Below are 18,753 nucleotides of genomic sequence, written 5' to 3' on the forward strand. Positions count from 1 at the left end.
GCTACAGAAGCAGTGCTGAGAGGCGAGGTTCCTGGAGGAGCCTGGATGCCACACGACTGCGGACACTTCTCAGGCTGTGAGCCCTAGTTGTCACGTCCCCAGCCAGGGCAGTCTTGGGGGTCACTGGGCTACCTAGGAAGGCTGATACTGGACTCCAGCCCCTGCGCTGGGGACAGCGGGGCACCACCAGCAGTGAGCTGGATTGGCTCCGCTGGCAAAAGCCAAGCAGGCACACCTCTCCCCAGCTCCCTGGTGTCGCTCGGCAGTCTGAAACAGGCCCCAGTGAGAGTGTTTATGCCGTAGAAATGGAAAGCCCAGACAGGTCACTTTGCGGGTAGTTGGTTTTGTTTCAGGAGAGAGCTAGCTGTCGAACACTTAGCACAGCACTGGCCACTGCTCACCCTGGGCCTCCAGGACACAGACAGCCTGGGTGCCTGCCAGCCCAGCTCCATCCACCCCACCCCTGCTGCATGCTCTGCTCTTCCATCGCATAAGATACGAGTGGGAAAGCAAGGGAACCACTGTCAGGCACGGACACAGCTCCTGCTGCCTCCTGAGGGTGCCGGGCTGACCGCAGGTCCTGGCCACGCCACAGCCAGAAACACCAGCTACGGGCCTGCCACCTTGGACCTGTAGCCTATGAACAGACACGTCTCCCGACACGGGATAACCCAGAAAACAGGAGGAGGGGTCACCGTGACTTGGAAACAGATGCATGTGGCCAGAGCCTACAGGTAGGCAAACGGGGTGGCGGCGAGCATGGCACCTAGGACTGGAGCCGTGAGGATCCCGGGGGCGGCAGAGGCAAGCAGTTTTCACTAACTTCTTAAACAAGTGTTAAGGTAACACACGTTCACCGTTAAGATTTTATAAAATTCAGAAAAGCGCAAATAAGAAACATAGGACGTTCATAACTGGAGGCAGGCGGGGGTTTCCAAGAAGCAGAGGCAGGCTGCGGCATTGAGGCCTGCCCGTGGGAGGAGGGCCCCTACCCTAACGCAGGGGAGCGGCCGGCTCCCCAGACCCGGGCGCTCAGGCGGCTGCCTGGTCTGGGAACTCTGTCAGTCTGTACCAACAGCCCTACAGAGGTGTGCACTTCCTAACCATGGGGCTCAACAGGGCAGACGCGGGCAGGGGAAAACAAGGGTGTTCGCTGCACCCCTGTTCAAAGTGCTGACACTGTACCATTATCAACAATTCAACGACAGTAAGCTGGATAAATTATAGTGTGCTAAAAAATGGGAAGACTTCCAGTGAAAGTGAAAGTTGCTCACTTGTGTCCAAGTCTTTGTGACGCCATGGACTATACAATCCAAGGAATTCTCCAGGCCAGCATACTGGAGTCGGTAGCCTTTCCCTTCTCTAGGGGATCTTCCCGACCCAGGAATCTAACCGGGGTCTCCTGCATTGCAGGTGGATTCTTTACAGACTGAGCTACAAGGGAAGCCCCCGTAAGACCTCCATTTATTAACCCCCCAAAATGCTCACAAGACAGTCAAGTGAGAATGACAGGCTAAGAGCAAGGGCGGAGTTCCACCTGTAACTGCATGGATCTGCGCATGTTATTTAGGGGCTGGCTGAGCTAGCCAGGGTGTGGAGTAACCACGCTCACAGCTGTGTGTAACTGGCTCTAAGCTGTGTGTCAAGATGTTATTAGCACTGTTCCTTGTAACAGTAAGAACATGGAGAGCTGTCCTATAGGGTGTGGGGCGGGTACGAGAACCACAGTAGTAGGGGCTTATCTGTGTTCTCCAGTTTTCCCCCAAGGACTATGACTCACTCACGTGACAGAAGGTGTGAGAGTGCTCTGAGTGTCAGAAGCTGCCCAGGTCGCCTGTGCTGGGCAGGCAGTGCCCACAGTCCCCAGCGGGCCGCAGGCAGCAGGTGGGCTGCCCGCGTGCATGTCTAAGGCGCCATGTGCCCCGGCCTCCTGAGACCCCTGTGCTCAGACGCTGTCAGGACCAACTACTGTTTCCTCAGACGTGTTCCAGAAACCAGCCTGTGGAGGCCTGGAAGGAGCGCTATCAGCTGTACGCCCGCCTCAGGCCTGGTCTCTCTGAGGGACCAGACGCTCCGACAGTGACAGGTGAGCCCCTCTGTCTTTCTTGCTCCGTTGCTGCCCGGGGCCTCCATCTCACCAGAGGAGTCCTTCCCACCACCTCACAGCTGATGGCACCGGGACGCCAAGGCAGGAGAGTGTGAACTTTCTAAAAGTGCGTCGGGAAGCGGCCCTGAAGTCACGAGGTTTGAGGGAACTTGGAAAGACCAAACAGGACAGAACGGCTGCCTTATACTAACCGCTCCTGTCAGGAGGCAGGCACTCAGGCCTCGCCCTTGCGCAGACTGTGAGAAGGTCAAGCGGCAGAGACATACAGAAAGGATAAGAGGATCGAACGCTCTGAAGAGTCTGGTGAGAGGACAGATGGCACAGAACACTCAGCAGGAGTGGCTGGGAAACGAGACCGGAACAGCATTGGTGGACACACGGAAGAAGACGGGAAAGCGGGTTTCTTATCCTTTCTTTAGGTGTGTGAGGCAAGGGGCTCCCAGCAGGGCTGGGAACAAGGCATCGCTGACAGCGGACAGTTTTAGTCCCTGGGGCTCCCTCTGCAAACGCGCCTGCGGCCTCGGAATCAGAACGCGATTAAGGCCGGGGATGGCCGGGACAGCGGGCGGCTGCCAGAAAAGGCTCACTGGACGCTGGCTCAGGAAAGCAAACCCAGCCCGCGGCCAGGAGAAGCGGGGCCCTGCAGTCTGAGAACGCCGCCTCCTGTGACGGGGACAGCAGGGGCCTGGGGGACGCTCAGGACAGGGGGGTGGCTGGGGACACTTGGCACCAGACGGTGGCCATGCGGCCGCCTCGGAGCATCCGCTTCCCTCCCGCAGTCCCGCTCCCTGACGAAGAACGCTGTCCAGGCGGGACCGTGCCAGGGGTTTGACTTTGCAGACCTGGGGCAGTTTTCCAAAGTCAAACCGCGGCGCGGAGGCCGGGACTCACCTGCGCATGCACTCCAGGGCCTGCGTGAACACCTGCGGGGCCATGCCATGCTCGTGCTGCAGGATCAGGCACTGCTCCAGCGTCACCGACATCGCCGTGCGGTCCTTGGCGCTCTTGCAGCTGGTGAACCGGACCCCGTTGAGGCGGCGGCAGACCTGCCGACGGGAGAGCAGGGCGGCTTGGAGCGAAACAGGAGGGCCCCACACCCAGGGAGGCGGCGCACAGCGACCTCTCCGCACCCAGGCCCAGCCTCGGCTCCAAGGAGTGGGTCGCAAGACAGGCCACGGCCCAGGTGGCCCTGGGCAGGGAGTCGCCCCATAGAAGGCGGCTTCCTCCTGGAGGCCCCGCCATCAATGTACCCATCTGACCAGCTGCCCCCTTCCCAACTCCGCTGGGACCAGCCCTTTGCTGCTGACCCCTGACTCAATGGAGGTCAGCACAGCTCCCAGGATACCCGGCCCCACCTGGTTTCTAGGCCTTTCTGGAAGTCAAAGCACAGAACACTAATCTCTACGTGCCTCATCCACACAGGTGGGGACAGCACAGCAGACCCACTTCCCTGCGGCCACTTCCTGCCCATAGGCTCCCCCAGAGAGATGGAAGCCCCTCACAGGGTGAGGCTGCAGCCCCTCCCAAGCAGGGGGCACACACGAGGGCAGCCCTTTGCCCTGGAGCACCTCCACTCGCCGTGGGAAGAGCGCCTAGCAGCACGAGCTCTGCACCGCTAGGCACAACTGTGGATACACAGCTCCCAGGTCCAGAAAGCCCTAGAACAAAAGACTTTCGGGGGTAAGTTTATGGCGGCCATACTTGGCAATATGACCAGATCTGAGGGAATGTCAAACTACTTATAATTTTTATTTATCCCACTCTGTATGAATATTCATAGTTTGCTAAGTCACTTCAGTCTTGTCCAACTCTTTTCGATCCCATGGACTGTAGCCCACCAGGCTCCTCTGTCCATGGGATTTTCCAGGCAAGAACACTGGAGTGGGTTGCCATGACCTCCTCAAGGGGATCTTCCTGACCCAGGGATCGAACCCATGTCTCTTACATCTCCTGCACTGGCAGGCAGGTTCTTTGCCACTAGTGCCAGCTGGGAAATTCCCTAATTCTTACTTTGCAATAAGACAATATTCAGCAATTGATTCCAGACCCCAGACTCCTCACGAATGTGACACCATCCACATGTACCACATTACACACAGATGATCCTGCACACGTGTACACACACTGAAGACTACACACCTGTCACTTTCTGGGGCACTGAGCCCTATGAATTCTAAAATATCTGCCCACGGGAGCCTCAGATAAGCACCTCCAGGCCTGTACAATAGGCTGCACTGTGAGAACAAGATGAGCATCTCATGAGAGGCCACTCCTCTACCAGAAGCCATGTGACAGTGGGATCCAGGACGTGCTGCTCTCAGAAAAACACCAGAGGTGCTGCGGGTAGACGGCACCATGGCGGATGGCACCATACCTGCTTCTCAGGCCAGGAGGCCTCAGGCGAGACCACACAGCTATTAGCAGAGGTGCCACTAGGCAGAGGGCCTAGTGCAGGCCAACACACATGTCTCAGTTCAGGTCAGTTCAGTCGCTCAGTCGTGTCTGACTCTCTGTGACCCCATGAACTGCAGCACGCCAGGCCTCCCTGTCCATCGCCAACTCCTGGAGTCCACCCAAACTCATGTCCACAGAGTCAGTGATGCCATCCAGCCATCTTATCCTCTGTCGTCCCCGTCTCCTCCTGCCTTCAATTTTTCCCAGCATCAGGGTCTTTTCCAACAAGTCAGCTCTTCGCATCAGGTGGCCAAAGTTTCAGCTTTAGCATCAGTCCTTCCAATGAACACCCAGGACTGATCTCCTTGAGGATAAACTGGTTGGACCTCCTTGCAGTCCAAGGGACTCTCAAGAGTCTTCTCTTAACACCACAGCTCAAAAGCATCAATTCTTCGGTGCTCAGCTTTCTTTATAGTCCAACTCTCACATCCATACATGACCACGGGAAAAACCATAGCCTTGACTAGATGGACCTTTGTTGACAAAGTAATGTCTCTGTTTTTTAATATGCTATCTAGGTTGGTCATAGCCTGTCTTCCAGGGAGTGTCTTTTAATTTCATGGCTGCAATCACCATCTGCAGTGATTTTGGAGCCCAGAAAAATAAAGTCAGCCACTGTTTCCCCATCTGTTTGCCATGAAGTGATGGGACCAGATGCCATGATCTTAGTTTTCTGTCTAGAGAAGGACAAAACAGAAAAGACCCAAGCAAGTTCAGCCAAAACCATCAGGAGGAAGATGGGTGTCTTATAAGAGCAGACAAAACATTAAAAAATAAAAAAAAGACTCTAAAATGAGCAGCCTGAGTTAGGGAAAGAGTGAATTAACCCAAATTCATAAAATCATAACTGATGAGGTGAGGGTGAGCATGGACAAGATCACTGAATCCCACAGGCTGGAGAGTTCACGGCTGAAACATCGGGCACAAGCCAGAACTACAAGCAGGTCAAAGACAGTGATATTCCCCAGCGCTGGGGCTGAGCACCACAGGTTCTGGAGGGCAGCCGGAGTGGCCAGAGGTGCGAGGTGCATCCTTGCCCGCATCTGGCTGCAGGCCCCAGTCCTGGGTAGGCTAACAGCCACTGTGGGTGCTGGAGGGTCTCCCCATGTGTGAAATGAGGGGGTTCAGTTCAATTGCGTCCGACCCCACTGGACTGAAGCGTGTCACTCCAAAAGCTTACTCCCGTTTACAGAGTCAGTGATGCCATCCAACCATCTCATCCTCTTTTGTCCCCTTCTCCTCCTGCCTTTAATCTTCCCAGACCAGGGTCTTTTAAAATGAGTCAGTTCTTTGCATCAGGTAACCAAAGTACTGGAGTTTCAGCTTCAGCATCAGTCCTTCCAGTGAATATTCAGGACTGATTTCCTATAGGATGGAGTGGTTGAATCTCCTTGCAGTTCAAGGGACTCTCAAGAGTCTTCTCCAACACCACAGTTCAAAAGCATCAATTCTTCAGTGCTCAGCTTTCTTTATAGTCCAACTTTCACATCCACACATGACTACTGGGAAAACCATAGCCTTGACTAGATGGACCCAAAGTAATGTCTCTGCTTTTTAATATGCTGTCTAGGTTAGTCATAGCTTTTCTTCCAATTAAGCGTCTTTTAATTTCATGGCTGCAGTCACCATCTGCAGTGATTTTGGAGCCCGAAAAAATAAAGCCTGTCACTGTTTCCATTGTTTCCCCATCTATCTGCCATGAAGTGATGGGACCAAATGCCATGACCTTAGTTTTTTGAATGTTGAGTTTTAAGGCAACTTTTTCACTCTCCTCTTTCACTTTCAAGAGGCTCTTTAGTTCTTCACTTTCTGCCATAAGAACAGTGTCATCTGCATATCTGAGGTTACTGCTATTTCTCCCAGCAATCTTGATTCCAGCTTATGCTTCATCCAGCCCAGCATTCCTCATGATGTACTCTGCATGTAAGTTAAATAAGCAGGGTGACAACATACAGGCCTTGATGTACTTCTCTCCTGATTTGGAAACAGCCTATTGTTCCATGTCCAGTTCTAACTCTTGCTTCTTGACCTGCATACAGGTTTCTCATGAGGGGATTAGGCCTAATAATATTTCAGCTCTGTGAGAACCAGTGTGGACACGTCCCCTTGTCAGGGGTGAGTGAATGACGAGCTCTGAAACGGCCCTGGTACCCAGGGCTCAGACAGGGACTTGGAGCTCCACAAATTCTTGAGAAAACATCTGATATATAAGGACTTCCCTTCAGGAGAAATGAGGAGACTGGAACAGCAGTGTACCGGAAACACTGTTGAAAGAGATGACACAGGTCCTGGTGGTCTCCCTTTGAACCTATTTAAAGCTGCAGTGAGCCATGAATTTTAGCACATATGGACTGTGCAGGCTGTTGACGGGACAACCTGCTCATAAGCCAGGCTACCACATGCCCAGGGAAAGACTCTGAGTCATGCTCATCAGCCCTCAGGCAGCCCCAAAGTAATCAGTTCATGAGCAACTCTCAGTATCTCCTGGGGCCCGCGCACACATCTAGGGATTCACCCATGTTCTTGGGGAGAAATCTGTCCTCACTCTTGTTGAGACTTTAATTTATTGCTGCTGTTTTATTATTATTATTGTGACCACTCCCCCTCCACCACAGCATGTACCTCGGCAGCTTGCCACAGAATGTCGACGTTCTTGTTCTTCCTGGCGTGCACGTTCTGACCCAGGAAGCGCAACAACTCGGGCAAGCAAGTCTGGCTCCGGGATCGAGGTAGACCTGGAAGAGGGAAGGGGTCGTGAAGCTGGGCCGCCCCAGGGGACAAAGGATAGCAGGTAAAACCTGCTTTGAGTGAAAAGGAAAAAAAACTTACAGTCCTCAGGCAGAACTTCCTTAAACTGCTCGAAGTAGGAATTTAACCGCACCAAGCTCTCCACGTTGATAACTTCTTGTAAAGACGTGTCGCCGAACCTTTGGAGTCACAAGGGGACACCATCAGTTTGCTGATGTGACTTGCTTCCAGCACCAGGAGACTGCATTACAGGCAACAGCACTGATTCTCTCAATCCCTACGTGTCTAAATTTGAAGCCACGTTCCTCCCCCTAAGCTTACGATCATATGTCCATCCATGTTGGTGACAAGTCTGAACATGTTTTATTAGCAGGAGGCATAACCTGGGACAGACATGCCTCAGAGGCAGCCTGGCCCTCGGGCAGCCCTGCCCCGCCTCCTGCTCCGCTGAGGTGCTCCCATCCCCAAGGTGCCCAGAGCAGGACAGCAGCGGGGCTGCGGCTGGGGAGTCACGACAGTCCTGTCCTCAAATCTGCCCCTGAGGGACCATTCCCGACTGGCTATTTCTGCTGAACAGTCCATCCCTCTCCACGTAGGCACCAGGCCTGCAGGGGGTGGGGAGGAAAGCCACCCACGAGAGAGCCATGGGTGCTGTCAGACACGCAGCTCTGCAGCCCCAGGCCTGGATGCCCATCCCCTCCAGGACTTGCTGCCCTGGGACCTCCGTGCACATCAGCCTTGTCCCAGTCCCGGGTCATCCTCATGGACCTGGGACAGGACGCCCTTCCGTGGGTCCACCACGGCCCACCCACCCAGATGCCCACGATGGCCTTTCCTCCAGGCCCCGCTCCCTCAGGGTCACCCCGGGACATGAAGGGGCTGTGCTGGTTTAGACCCTGCTCCCACTGCCCCCTGTGCATGCCACGTCCTCCCATCTGGCCTGGCCTCAACCTTTGCAGAAACCTTTCCAGACACACCTCTTCTAGAAACCACTATTGCTTCAGGAACAGTAGCTGCAGACACCAGCACGTTATCTCCTCCCTGCCGGGGGCCCCAACGCCACCCACTCTCCCTGAGGTGGACGCCTCAGTGCTGCCCACACCCACCAGTTCTCTGCTTCCTGGGCTGGTGTGCCCTCTGCCCCCAGTGGACCCTCCCTCCGGCTCCGGAAAACCAGCCACTTGCCACCCACAGGGAGCCTGGCTCTCGCACCCAGCCTGCCGTGGACCACGCCTCAGCTCCCATCGGGTCCTCCCATCTGCACTGTCCTGGCCTGACCCAGCCTCTGGCTGGGACTCTTCTGAACAACCTCGTCACATTGGACCTCATGTCTTTCCAGCACATGGCCAGCAGGTAATCTCCTTCAAGTGTGCACTGGCTCCTGTCCTGTCCCACTAAAAGGTCTCTGACCATGGGGGGAAGACCCTTTACCTTGGGGGTCAGTGGACGCTGACCACTGGGCTCGAGAGGCCCAAGAGGAACTATCGTCCTGGAGACCAGATGTCCTTATCAGTGGGTGCTTTACAATGGCTGTTAATTCTAAAGCACACCTACCACATGCATGTAGTGACAGAACAGGAAATGTTCACGTGCCAGTAGAAGGCCATCAGCAGCTAAACACACCCAGCCTCCCCCTCGCCAACACAGACGCACACGTGCCTGCACCATGGGCACGCGCGACTCCGCCCTGCCAGGCGACCCTGAAGAAGTTTCAAGGCACAGGAGTTAGCATCAAGGCGTGGCTCTCCACCTGGCATACAGGCCTCACGTGGTGTCTCCCCATCTGCCTTTGCTCAGGCTTCTCGGCCTGGGACCCCAGGTCTCTCCTCCACCTCCTCAGATGAACAACTCCTACATACTCTTCAAAACCCACTTCCAGGAAGCGCCCCCAGACGCTCTCAGACCTCACAAGCGCCACTACTCCCTGCTACCAGCCCACCTCTAGCGGTCACGGACCATGTCTGGCTCGTCTTTGTGTCCCAGCGCCACCAAAGACAGGCCCAGGGTGAGCCTGAAGGCAGGGTGCCAGGTCCACGGGGCCCTGAAGACGACTGAGGACACACGCTCTGCCAGCTCAAGAGCCAGTGCCCGCACCCTGGCCCGCACCTCTCGGCCAACGTCTGCTGCTCGTTGATGCCCACGCTGAAGAGCACGGGCTGCACCCGCAGCAGCATCCCACTCTGGATCTCCCGGGGCAACGCATCGAACAGGGGGCCCGGCAGCGGGATCCGCACGTTAAAGCCATCCCTGCAACAGAGAGGAAGAGGGGCTGGGCCTGTGACCAGGAGGCGGGAGGCGGCTGAGCAAGAGGAAGGGCAGGCCAGGCTCGGTGACCTCCAAGCGGCTGGGCACCGACTGGCCCGGGGCTGTGAAATGAGCGTCGCAGGCGGTGAGCAGCTGAACAATACAGAAGAAAGCAAAAACGAAGAGCGTGCCACGTGTGATGAACACAAATGCAAACACCGCGCTGATTCTGGGAATCAGAAAAGTCTGCCTACCGATTTCCTGTGATGACAGGCAGCATGTCAGTGGATGCGTTAGAAGTGGCCTGAGTGACTTTGAAGGTCACGTTCCTCAAGTCCATGATCCCAAGGCTCATGTCCTCCAGCATGGCCAGCTCCTCCCCTGGAGGCCAGAAAGGGAGGGGGCTGTCAGGCAGAGGGGCCCTGCGCTCAGACCAGCCATGGAAGGCAGGCAACGGGCTCAGGGCGCTGAGACACGGGGTGAGGGTAGGGGAGCTGGAGGTTTCCCGAGTGCCTTTCAACTTCTCCGTGAGCACACCCTACTAAGCTTGTCCTGTGGCCATGGTAGGAAGGGCAGCTGGCACGGCTCCTATTCCTGGCCCTCTCCTGGTGAAGGAAGCAGGGCAGGGGCGCATATGTGGGGAACTGCAAGAGCAAAAGCCATCTCTTCAGATGTTTTAATCTGTCCACATTCTTTAGATTTTCTATCTCAAGGATTTTGGTATTTCTTCAGTGTCTTCTAACTCCAAAGATAAACAGATAACGTTAATAAAAAAATTTACCTACTTTTACCGTCTAAGAAGAAATAAACAGAAAATGAAGGTAAGGAGAAGAAAGCCTTTATAAGATAATTTGGAAATACCAGAATTTTTAAAGTAATCCTATCTGTTGATCCACCAACTTTCCTTCCAAATGATTTATTGGGTGTGAAAATGGGCAAAAAGTGCACAAAAATATGCAAAGATGTTTTAATAGGAACAATTCTGAAAGGGCCCACATCTTCCGCAGGAAGTTATTGCTTTAAAAATTGTCATCTATCCTCAACTAGAAAAACTTTCAAGATGTGTAACAAAGGCATCGGGGTCAGGTGGGGGTGTGTGTGTCTGTGTGTACAGTGGGGCTGTTTTTACTTCTCTGCTATACATTTTACTCAGCGAGTATTACCCCTGCTTCAGAGAGCCACTGAGGGCCCCCACAGGAGGGCCGCCACAGGAGGGATCCCACAGGAGGCCTCTGCCCCCGCCCCGGCTCACCATAGGTGCTAAGCAGGCTCTCGAACTGCGCCAGCAGCCCGATGGTGTAGAGCTGCCGCAGGAAGCCGTCGTCATGAAGGCAGTTCCTCAGCTTGATGATGAAGCCACAGATGAGCGCCGTCAGCTGCGGGAACAGACACCACCTCGCCTCACTCCTGGCCCGGCTGCATCCTGCGCCCACACGGCCCTGCCCGCAGCAGCCCTGCGCCCTCGGGGCCTGGGGCCAGGAGCGCAGAGGCCACAGGGGACGGAGGCTGCAGGGAAGGCGCTCCAGACTTGTTGCTCCTAGAGGTTGGTCTAGTTTTGACTCAGCTCCTGACCCGACCTTGGGGTTACTCCTGGGCCAGAACCTTCTGGAAGCCCAGAACAACTTCCCCAAGGTGCGGGGAAGGCCCTCTTATGCCCACAGATCCAGTCCAGTGCTGAATGGAAACTGGGGTGCTCATGACAAGGAGCAGAAGCAGAGAACAGGGCCCTCAAGAGTTTCCTGGGAAGGGGCTCCCGTCACACTCCGCCTTCGCAGGCACCCCAAGCCCTGAGGGGACAGGAACCGCATAAACCCGCCCAGCTGCTGCCACTGTTCCCACTACATCACTGGCATCTGTAAACTGGGTGCTCATTTAAGCTCTGCCTCCTCTGCAAGGAAATCACCAGAGGAGAACAGAGTGGTGCCTGAGCAGGTGTACCACCTGCTGTTTCACACACAGATTGTGCGTCTCCTTTGCAGGGAGAAACAAAGGTGACCCCATGCCTGTGCGACCCCAGGCCCCGGCGGGCAGGTTCGGGGGAGCAGGGCTGGCAGCCCCTGAGCACCCATGGGCCTGAGCTTCCCTCCCCCGCCCACATCTGGGCTGTGGGCCGCACGGGCAAAGCCACAGGCAGGAGGGCACGGCCCTGCTGGCTTCCTCCAGGGCGCAAGAGGGCCAGGTTGGCGGCCAGGCCCAGGTCTGGGTGCGCTCGCGGCGCGTACCGTCTGGCAGAAGACCACGTCGCGGCGGTACTGCAGGCTCAGGAAGCCGGCGATGGTGGGCGCGCTGTCCTGCATGAGCAGGAAGACCATCGCCTTCTTGGCCTTGTCGCTCATCATGGCCACGCAGTCAGTGAGGGTCGTCAGCAGCGGGTAGAGGGCCTCGCTCCACTCACCTGGCACAGGGGAGGGGAGGCTGAGAAGGCAGCGCTCAGGAGGCCCCAGCCCAGCCCTGCCACCCTGTCCACACCTGCCCACTCCAGGAGGCCCACAGCTGGCGCCCAGTGCAGCCCGTCTCCGCCCTTCTAGCCTGAGGCGTCTCCAGGGGGCCTGCCCGCCCGCTCTCCCGAACCGCTGGGGACGCTGCACGCAACCACTCCTGACTGTTCCCTCCCAGGATGATGACAGAAAGGCTCCAAGAGCACATGGTGTCTGCTGAGGCCAGTCCCTCTCAGGGCACCACCGGTTGTCCCCCGGGGGACCTGTTACCTGGCTTCTCTTGATCCAGGCAGCAGGGCAGCGAGCCCTGTGCTTCTGGAGCAAGGTCAGCCTCTGCTCAGCGGGCTGAGGCCCGGGCCCACGTCTGGGGACAGACCCTTCCCCAAGGCACCCACCTGTTCAGCCCTCAGTGTCCCTGCACCCCATCCTCATCTTCCTGTCATCTGTTCCTAGCATACTGGGTTGCTGTTGTTTTTCTTTTTTTGGAATATAAGGAAACTCTGACCCTGTACCAAAACAATTTTTTAAAAATAGATGCTCAGGGGAAAAAGAACAGAGTGAAAGGTATTTCTGGCCTTAGCTCTTTTTGTCTTTTCTATTTAGAAGACATTTGGCAGATAGAAGCCATGCCCCTATCAGTTATTTTTTTTAACAGGCCACCAAGCCCAGAAATAGGTTCTGGCTCATTAACACTGGGTAAGCCCCCCCCAGAATCCAGCATGCAGCCCAGGCAGGGTGCCCTCCTGGGAAAGGGTGTGGGTCACTGGGTGCCCATGGCCATCATCCTACTCGGAACAGGCCCCAGGCCTCGTGAGCAGGGCAGCTGCCAGGATGGTCAACTCTGTCTCAGATAAACAGAATCTAAACAAGAGAAAAGGGGGCCACAGCTCTGCCCAGTGTGTGCATCACACTCTGTTGAGAAACAAATTTAGAGAAATGACTAAAACCTACAAAAGGACTTCCCTGTATGGTCTACCCAGATTTTTAGGTGTACACAGCAATTCACACTGTACATGCATAAGGATTTATATCTGTCATGGAAAACAAGCAGGCTTAAATTTAGAAAGTCTACAGCAGAAAGGTCTTAAGTAAGTATATCATGGTGACGAGGAACCCTAGATGGAGGAGTGGAAAGCGTGAGCCCCAGGCCCGGCTGCCGCCGAGTGGCGGTGGGTATGCCCAAGGGCAGACCCCCACCACTCAGCCACGGGGCCTTTGCAGCAAAATGGGACAGCTGCAGTAAATGTCATCCATGTCTCTTCCTTCCTCTAAAATTCTCCAAGGCTGTACTTTTGTTTCTTTGAATAACTCTGTTGAATCCATGTCAATTATATTCAACAACTATCAAAAAAGGCCAATAGTCATTAAGTTTTAACAGTCAAGTCCTATGGGGAGAGGAAGGCAGGCATTCAGACCATCCTTCACCTAAGAAGTAAATGCTCTGAGAGCAAATGCTGCCAACTGTGCTTGACTTTTCCACTTAATGTAAATATATATGTGCAATATGCAAATTTATGATCATTGTAACCTGAAAATGAGCAGAATATACAAGTGCTCTCATTTGACTGAACAAGCTGTCTGCATACAATTTTTCGACGTTGCCTTACTTCTGCTTAAACAAAACTCATGTAAGAATGGCTCGGTTTTGCTGCATTAGAGGGAAAAAAACCACTGGAAAAAACTGTAGTATTGGAAGTATGGTTTAAAAAATAGAAAGCACTCAGAATTTGTCAAAGAGAAGAGGCGTAGCCCTGAACGGGAGACGAGCCTGACATCGCCCAGAGAAGGGCTCGGCGTGTCTCCAGGGTTCACGGAGAGTGTCGACCAGCCCTTAGTGAATACCTGTGAGACCTCACGTTTTAACTGTTTTCTCATCTGATCCACAAAGAGCGGGTGACTGATATGGGTAAGGAAACAGCACCACAGAGGCTAAGTCTCTTCCCAGACACACAAAAGGAACTGCCATTTGTATACATGTCTGACTATGTAAGTGAGCAGTGGCTGGGGACAAGACATTGTGGGTCAACATGAAGACAGACCAAAATTTAAAACTTCCAAACAAAGTGAACTTCAGGGGCAATAACGAGATTTCTCCTGGAACCTGATTAAGTACATGACTCTGGGACGTTGGGGCCGGTGAAGGGGTTTACTCGGCCTCCTTCATTGAGAAAGTCTGGCCATGAAAAAAAACAGCAGTGACGAAGCAGCGTCCTTTGTGGGACAAGCTCCCGTCTCCCTGCTCACCCGCGTGCCCACTGAGGGGCCAGCCCAGGGCCAGGCGGCTTCAGACAGCTGTGCTTTTGCGTGTTCTCATTAATGGGCGGGAAAGGAGGAAGTAGGGAGCTAAGAGGATGTGTGTGTTCTAACTCAGACTCGACACAGCTCTGTGAGAAAAGCTGAGGGGACTCTTGGCAGAGGACCGTCTGTGTTCACCTGACGCCAACTGTGGATGAGCCACCTGAGCGTCAGGGAAGCAGCGGAGCTGACAGGAGACAAGGAGAGCGCAGAAGCTGGGCTGTTTGCTGCCTGGGAAGCACAGGCCCGCCCATCAGCTCTGCAAACTGCAGGATGTGCAGAGCTGAGGGGAGCCCGAGCTGCTCCAGGGCCACCACCGCGTCCCCTGATCTTAATTTCTGGGGACCGTCACTGCCACAGAGCCTGGGGAGACAGTGCAGCGTGAAGGCACCAACCTGCCGTGCAGGTAAGCTCAGCGGGGCTGGGAGTCTGGGGAGGGGGGCACCGAGGTAACTGCCCAAGCAGCTGCCAGGCCTCGGAGAGCCCAGGGGGCTGGTACTGGCGATCTGCTCGTGGCCGAACTAGACTTGGGGCAGGGTAGGGGAGAGAAACTGAGGGGCTGAGAGCAGGCTGGTGGGTCAGTTACAAGTTGCCTGATCAGACTGCCCAGTGAGGAGCTAACCGCACCGGGGCTCTGGGGGGACCGCCGTGAGCAGAGCTGAGTGCCCGGTGCCCTGGGAGTGACAGGATGCTCTCAGAGTGCACAGGAGCACAGTGGTAAGCCCCACTGTCCTGGCTGGCTGCCCTCGAGGGAAGAAGCGGCTGTCTTGCCGTGTCTACATGTGAAGTCAGAGGTATGTAATCCTCAGACTGACCGGGTAGCTGTCTTTTGTAAGCAAAACAAAAACAAACATCATATTTGGGGGTCTCATGCTCCCTCTGGGAAAACCACAAGCCACATTCAGGAAACTCAATATGAACTAGAGCAGGGGTCGGCACATTTTCTCTGTAAAGCACTAGAGAGTCTGTATTTTAAGCTCTGAAGGCTCCGACGGTCTCTGTCCACTACTGAACTCTGGCATTGCCCCAGGGCAGCCATGGACACTGTGTGAATGAACAGGTGTGACTCATTTCAGGAAAATGGTATCTAGGTGAATGGGATTCCCTCAGAGCTGTGGCTGGCCGACCCCTGAACTAGAGTCATGAACACCGATTCCTCCATGCAAATAAAGCAGAAAGGACTCCATTTCTAGCACTAACTCCACCTGAGGCCCCAGCAGTGTCTGACAGGAAGTCTGAGGCCGCAGCCAGACTCAGAAGAGAGGATGCTGTGAGATTGCGAGGTCACATCACCTGGGCAGCTACACCTCATCTGCCTCCCTGCCTTCATGGGATGTTTGCAGGGTCGGGTGGAATCACAGGAAGCATCATTTATAAACGTGAACGTGTCTTAACTTGCCCCTGACTTCAGGACCCCCAGAGCACTCAAATACGAACCGTCTGAAAGGGTGCAGGATGCCTCAGTGCCCAGCTGGCCTGGCCCCTCACCACACCTAAGAACAGCTGCTACATCCCTCACAAGGAAGAAACCCTTCAAGTAATCTGACAATGGAGCTAGCTACACACACGACCTGGATATTAAGAAGAGGTCTGCGGAGCTTTGAACGGAAACCACGTACCTGGGCTGGACTCTTCAGGAGGGGGGCTGCAATCTGCACAGAAATGGAGGTGACATGGATGATTAAGGCACGCACACAGTTCAAACACCAGCAACTCAACGCTTACAGCAACTGCGGCAGCAGCTGGCAGTAAGCTGGCTAAACTGAGCAGAGAAGAGGCCGGGGGCCTGCCCGCCTCTTCCTGAGGGGTCCCGCAGAGGTGGTAGGGCCGCTGGGAGCACAGTGCCCATCACACCAGGGTCAGCACTCACACTGCTGACACTTCAACATGACACGCTCTTCAGGAAGAGCAAGCTAACGTGTCACAATGCGATAACGCCCCCACGTCCATCGCATGGCATGTGCCAGAGCCCATGCTGACTCACGACATCTGGAAGCAGACGTGTAGTGAGAGAGACTGACCAGTAAATAAGCATCCAGTTCGGAGCCCACTGCCCTGATGGGCAGTCGAGCCTGGGCTAGAGGTCAACTGCTGAGATCCAAAAGGTTGGGGTCCGGTCAGGAAACCCATAAACCAAACACTTCCATGCCAATCTTTACCACATAAGCCAAATACAAAACCTTTATGATTGAGGGAGGGCTACAATTGGAACACCCCCTTGGGTCCCTTAAAGATACCAAGTTTAACTTGATTTCACTCTCACTGAGTAGCATCGGGAAGTACTCACTTCAATTTCACTTTTCCCTTAAAAACTCTAAAATTTTCCTGGTTAACTGTGTGTGCCACTTATTAAGAAACAAGTTTGAAAAGGGACTGTTTGGGGGTAAAAGCTTATTTTACGTCTGAACTTTTGATTTCCAGGAATGTTTTCAGATCCTGAAATAGGCAGTTTCAGGTCCCCAAGAGCAGACAGAACCAGCTGGATGGAGACTTGACACCCTGGACTTATCAGGAGGGTGGTGGCCAGGATCTTCCCTCTAATTGTCTTTGGCCATGACTTCTTAAACTGGCCAGCAGGACAGAAAACAGAGCAACGTTAAAGACCTGTATGTGGTGAAGACTTCAGTGTCATCACCAGAGCTCAAACCTCCTGAGACCATCTGCTTCCTAAGGAGGGAAACCACCATGGGATGTCTGACACAGGACATCTGTCTGGTTAAAACCTGAAGTACCTCAGACCTGCGAAGAATACCAACTCCTGCCTCTCCGGAACCTCTGAGATCCCAAATCTCCATGAGGAGAAGGGTCTAGAAGCCTGCTTTCATGATCCACACTGATCCCAAGCAGCTGGGCTGGGACTACGCTTGAGGTCAGGGGTTAAACCTGCTGGGTAAACTCATCTTCAGTAACAGGGAGAGGGAGGGATCTCCTCTGGTGGAATTAGGGCACTGAGTCCCTTGAGATCTGCTGACCACAGTGGACTGCTCCACACACATGCAGCACGTAATCCCAAGGGCACACGACCTGGGGTGTGACCCGTGGACCTTGGGTTAACAGAAAGCAGGTCCGAGGTTGGAATAACTCTGGGGACGAGGAGCGCGGGAGTGTGTATGCACGGAATGTCGTGGAAGTTAGCGGATCCTGGCAGGCTGGTGGGGAGGGGTGAAGATGGGTCACGTGGGGAGACAACCAGGAGGAGGAGGCCAGTGGAGCCTCTGTGGTTCCTACTGGTGGGGACTGGTCAGTGGGTCCTGCTGAGCCCTGGCCCTGGATGAACCCCGCCCACCAGGCAAGGTTGAGGCAGGGCAAATTCCTGATGAAAAATGAAAACCAAGGACCCAGCACAGGGTGGCTAACTGGAATGAAAAGGGATAATAACATCTTCCCAAGAAGCAGGAGTTCTCGTTCACAGGCAATAAATACACTGGTGTGAACCCAACCTGCTCGTTAGGCCAAAACCACCACCCTGGGAACGTGGAAGGGCATCAGGAAGCATGACAGAGCCCAGCTCTGGCCCCTGAGGACAAGAGATGGAGTAAGACAGATGTCTCCGTCTGGCTCTCCCTGATCCACCTCAGCACGCGGGGTCCGGAAGGCGTCCCAGCCATGCCTAGGGTCACGGGCGGGTGCTTTGGAGGCACGTGGCTTCATGTGTTTCTCTGGATGCTGATCAGCAGAGTCAGACTCTCAAGACACCTCCTACTCCTGTGAGCACAACAGAGCTCATCTGTCAGGCACACACAGGTACCAGCCAAGCCCTAGATATCCTAAATAAATGCTCATTTAGATCACTTCAAAACGGCACTTAAATGTGTCTGTACGTTTGAACATTACGAGACGTGCCTAGAAAAAGAGGACATTTAATAAGTTATGAACATAACAGTATACCTGATTAAACAAACTACCTCCTGCATTTTTTAAAACTCCAATCAATAACTTTTTTATCTCCAGAAAAATGTTTAAATTGCAAGCAGGACAATATTAAAGAGACATGAGCAATGAACTTTCAGAAGACTGTTAAAAGCAACACAATTTACGGTAAAAGATGAGAACACGGACGACGACAAGACAGCTCCATGAAGTAAACACAGGTCGAGGGCACTGGAAGTCACAGCCCTCACAGATGGACAGTGGAGGACGCAGACGCTGGAGGCACGCTCGCTAGAGGGGCGGCCTGGGGACAGACTGCAGGAGGGCTGGAGCGGGGGCGCCTGACAAACCGAGACGCTGCGACAGGAGCCTGACTGTCCCAAGGGAACGCTGCCCAGTGTGCAAACAGGTCCTGCTGCAGGAGGCCTGTCAGCACCTCGCCTCCCACCGCGTGACGCTCCCAAAGGGGAGCAAGGAGGCGGCGGTGGCCAGTCTCGGCTGCCCGGCCCACAGTCCCACCAGCTCTTAGGAAAGGCCGGAGCTGTAGGAACCAAGCACCTGCATGTTCAGAAAGCACATTACCGCCAGCTTTAGGAG

General features: G+C 54.5%; 1 protein-coding gene across 12 annotated transcripts in view; it reads right to left on the reverse strand.

Moving 5' to 3' along the window:
- INPP4A (inositol polyphosphate-4-phosphatase type I A) overlaps positions 1-18,753 on the reverse strand; it is a 139,969-nt gene that overhangs the window by 28,733 nt on the left and 92,483 nt on the right. For 11 of the 12 annotated variants that reach the window (XM_055400546.2, XM_088841656.1, XM_088841657.1 and 8 more), the window contains 8 exons: positions 15,906-15,938; positions 11,776-11,948; positions 10,806-10,929; positions 9,808-9,934; positions 9,416-9,556; positions 7,391-7,488; positions 7,184-7,296; positions 2,999-3,153 (listed from right to left, as the gene is read on the reverse strand). In XM_055400546.2, coding sequence (XP_055256521.1) covers positions 2,999-3,153; positions 7,184-7,296; positions 7,391-7,488; positions 9,416-9,556; positions 9,808-9,934; positions 10,806-10,929; positions 11,776-11,948; positions 15,906-15,938 — 964 coding nt within the window. The remainder of the gene's footprint in view (positions 1-2,998; positions 3,154-7,183; positions 7,297-7,390; positions 7,489-9,415; positions 9,557-9,807; positions 9,935-10,805; positions 10,930-11,775; positions 11,949-15,905; positions 15,939-18,753) is intronic. The other variant, XM_088841655.1, reaches the window with a different exon arrangement.

The sequence above is a fragment of the Moschus berezovskii genome, chromosome 11, assembly GCF_049115385.1.
Source record: "Moschus berezovskii isolate FMDL1 chromosome 11, NW_MosBer_1.0, whole genome shotgun sequence".
Lineage (NCBI taxonomy): Eukaryota > Metazoa > Chordata > Mammalia > Artiodactyla > Moschidae > Moschus > Moschus berezovskii.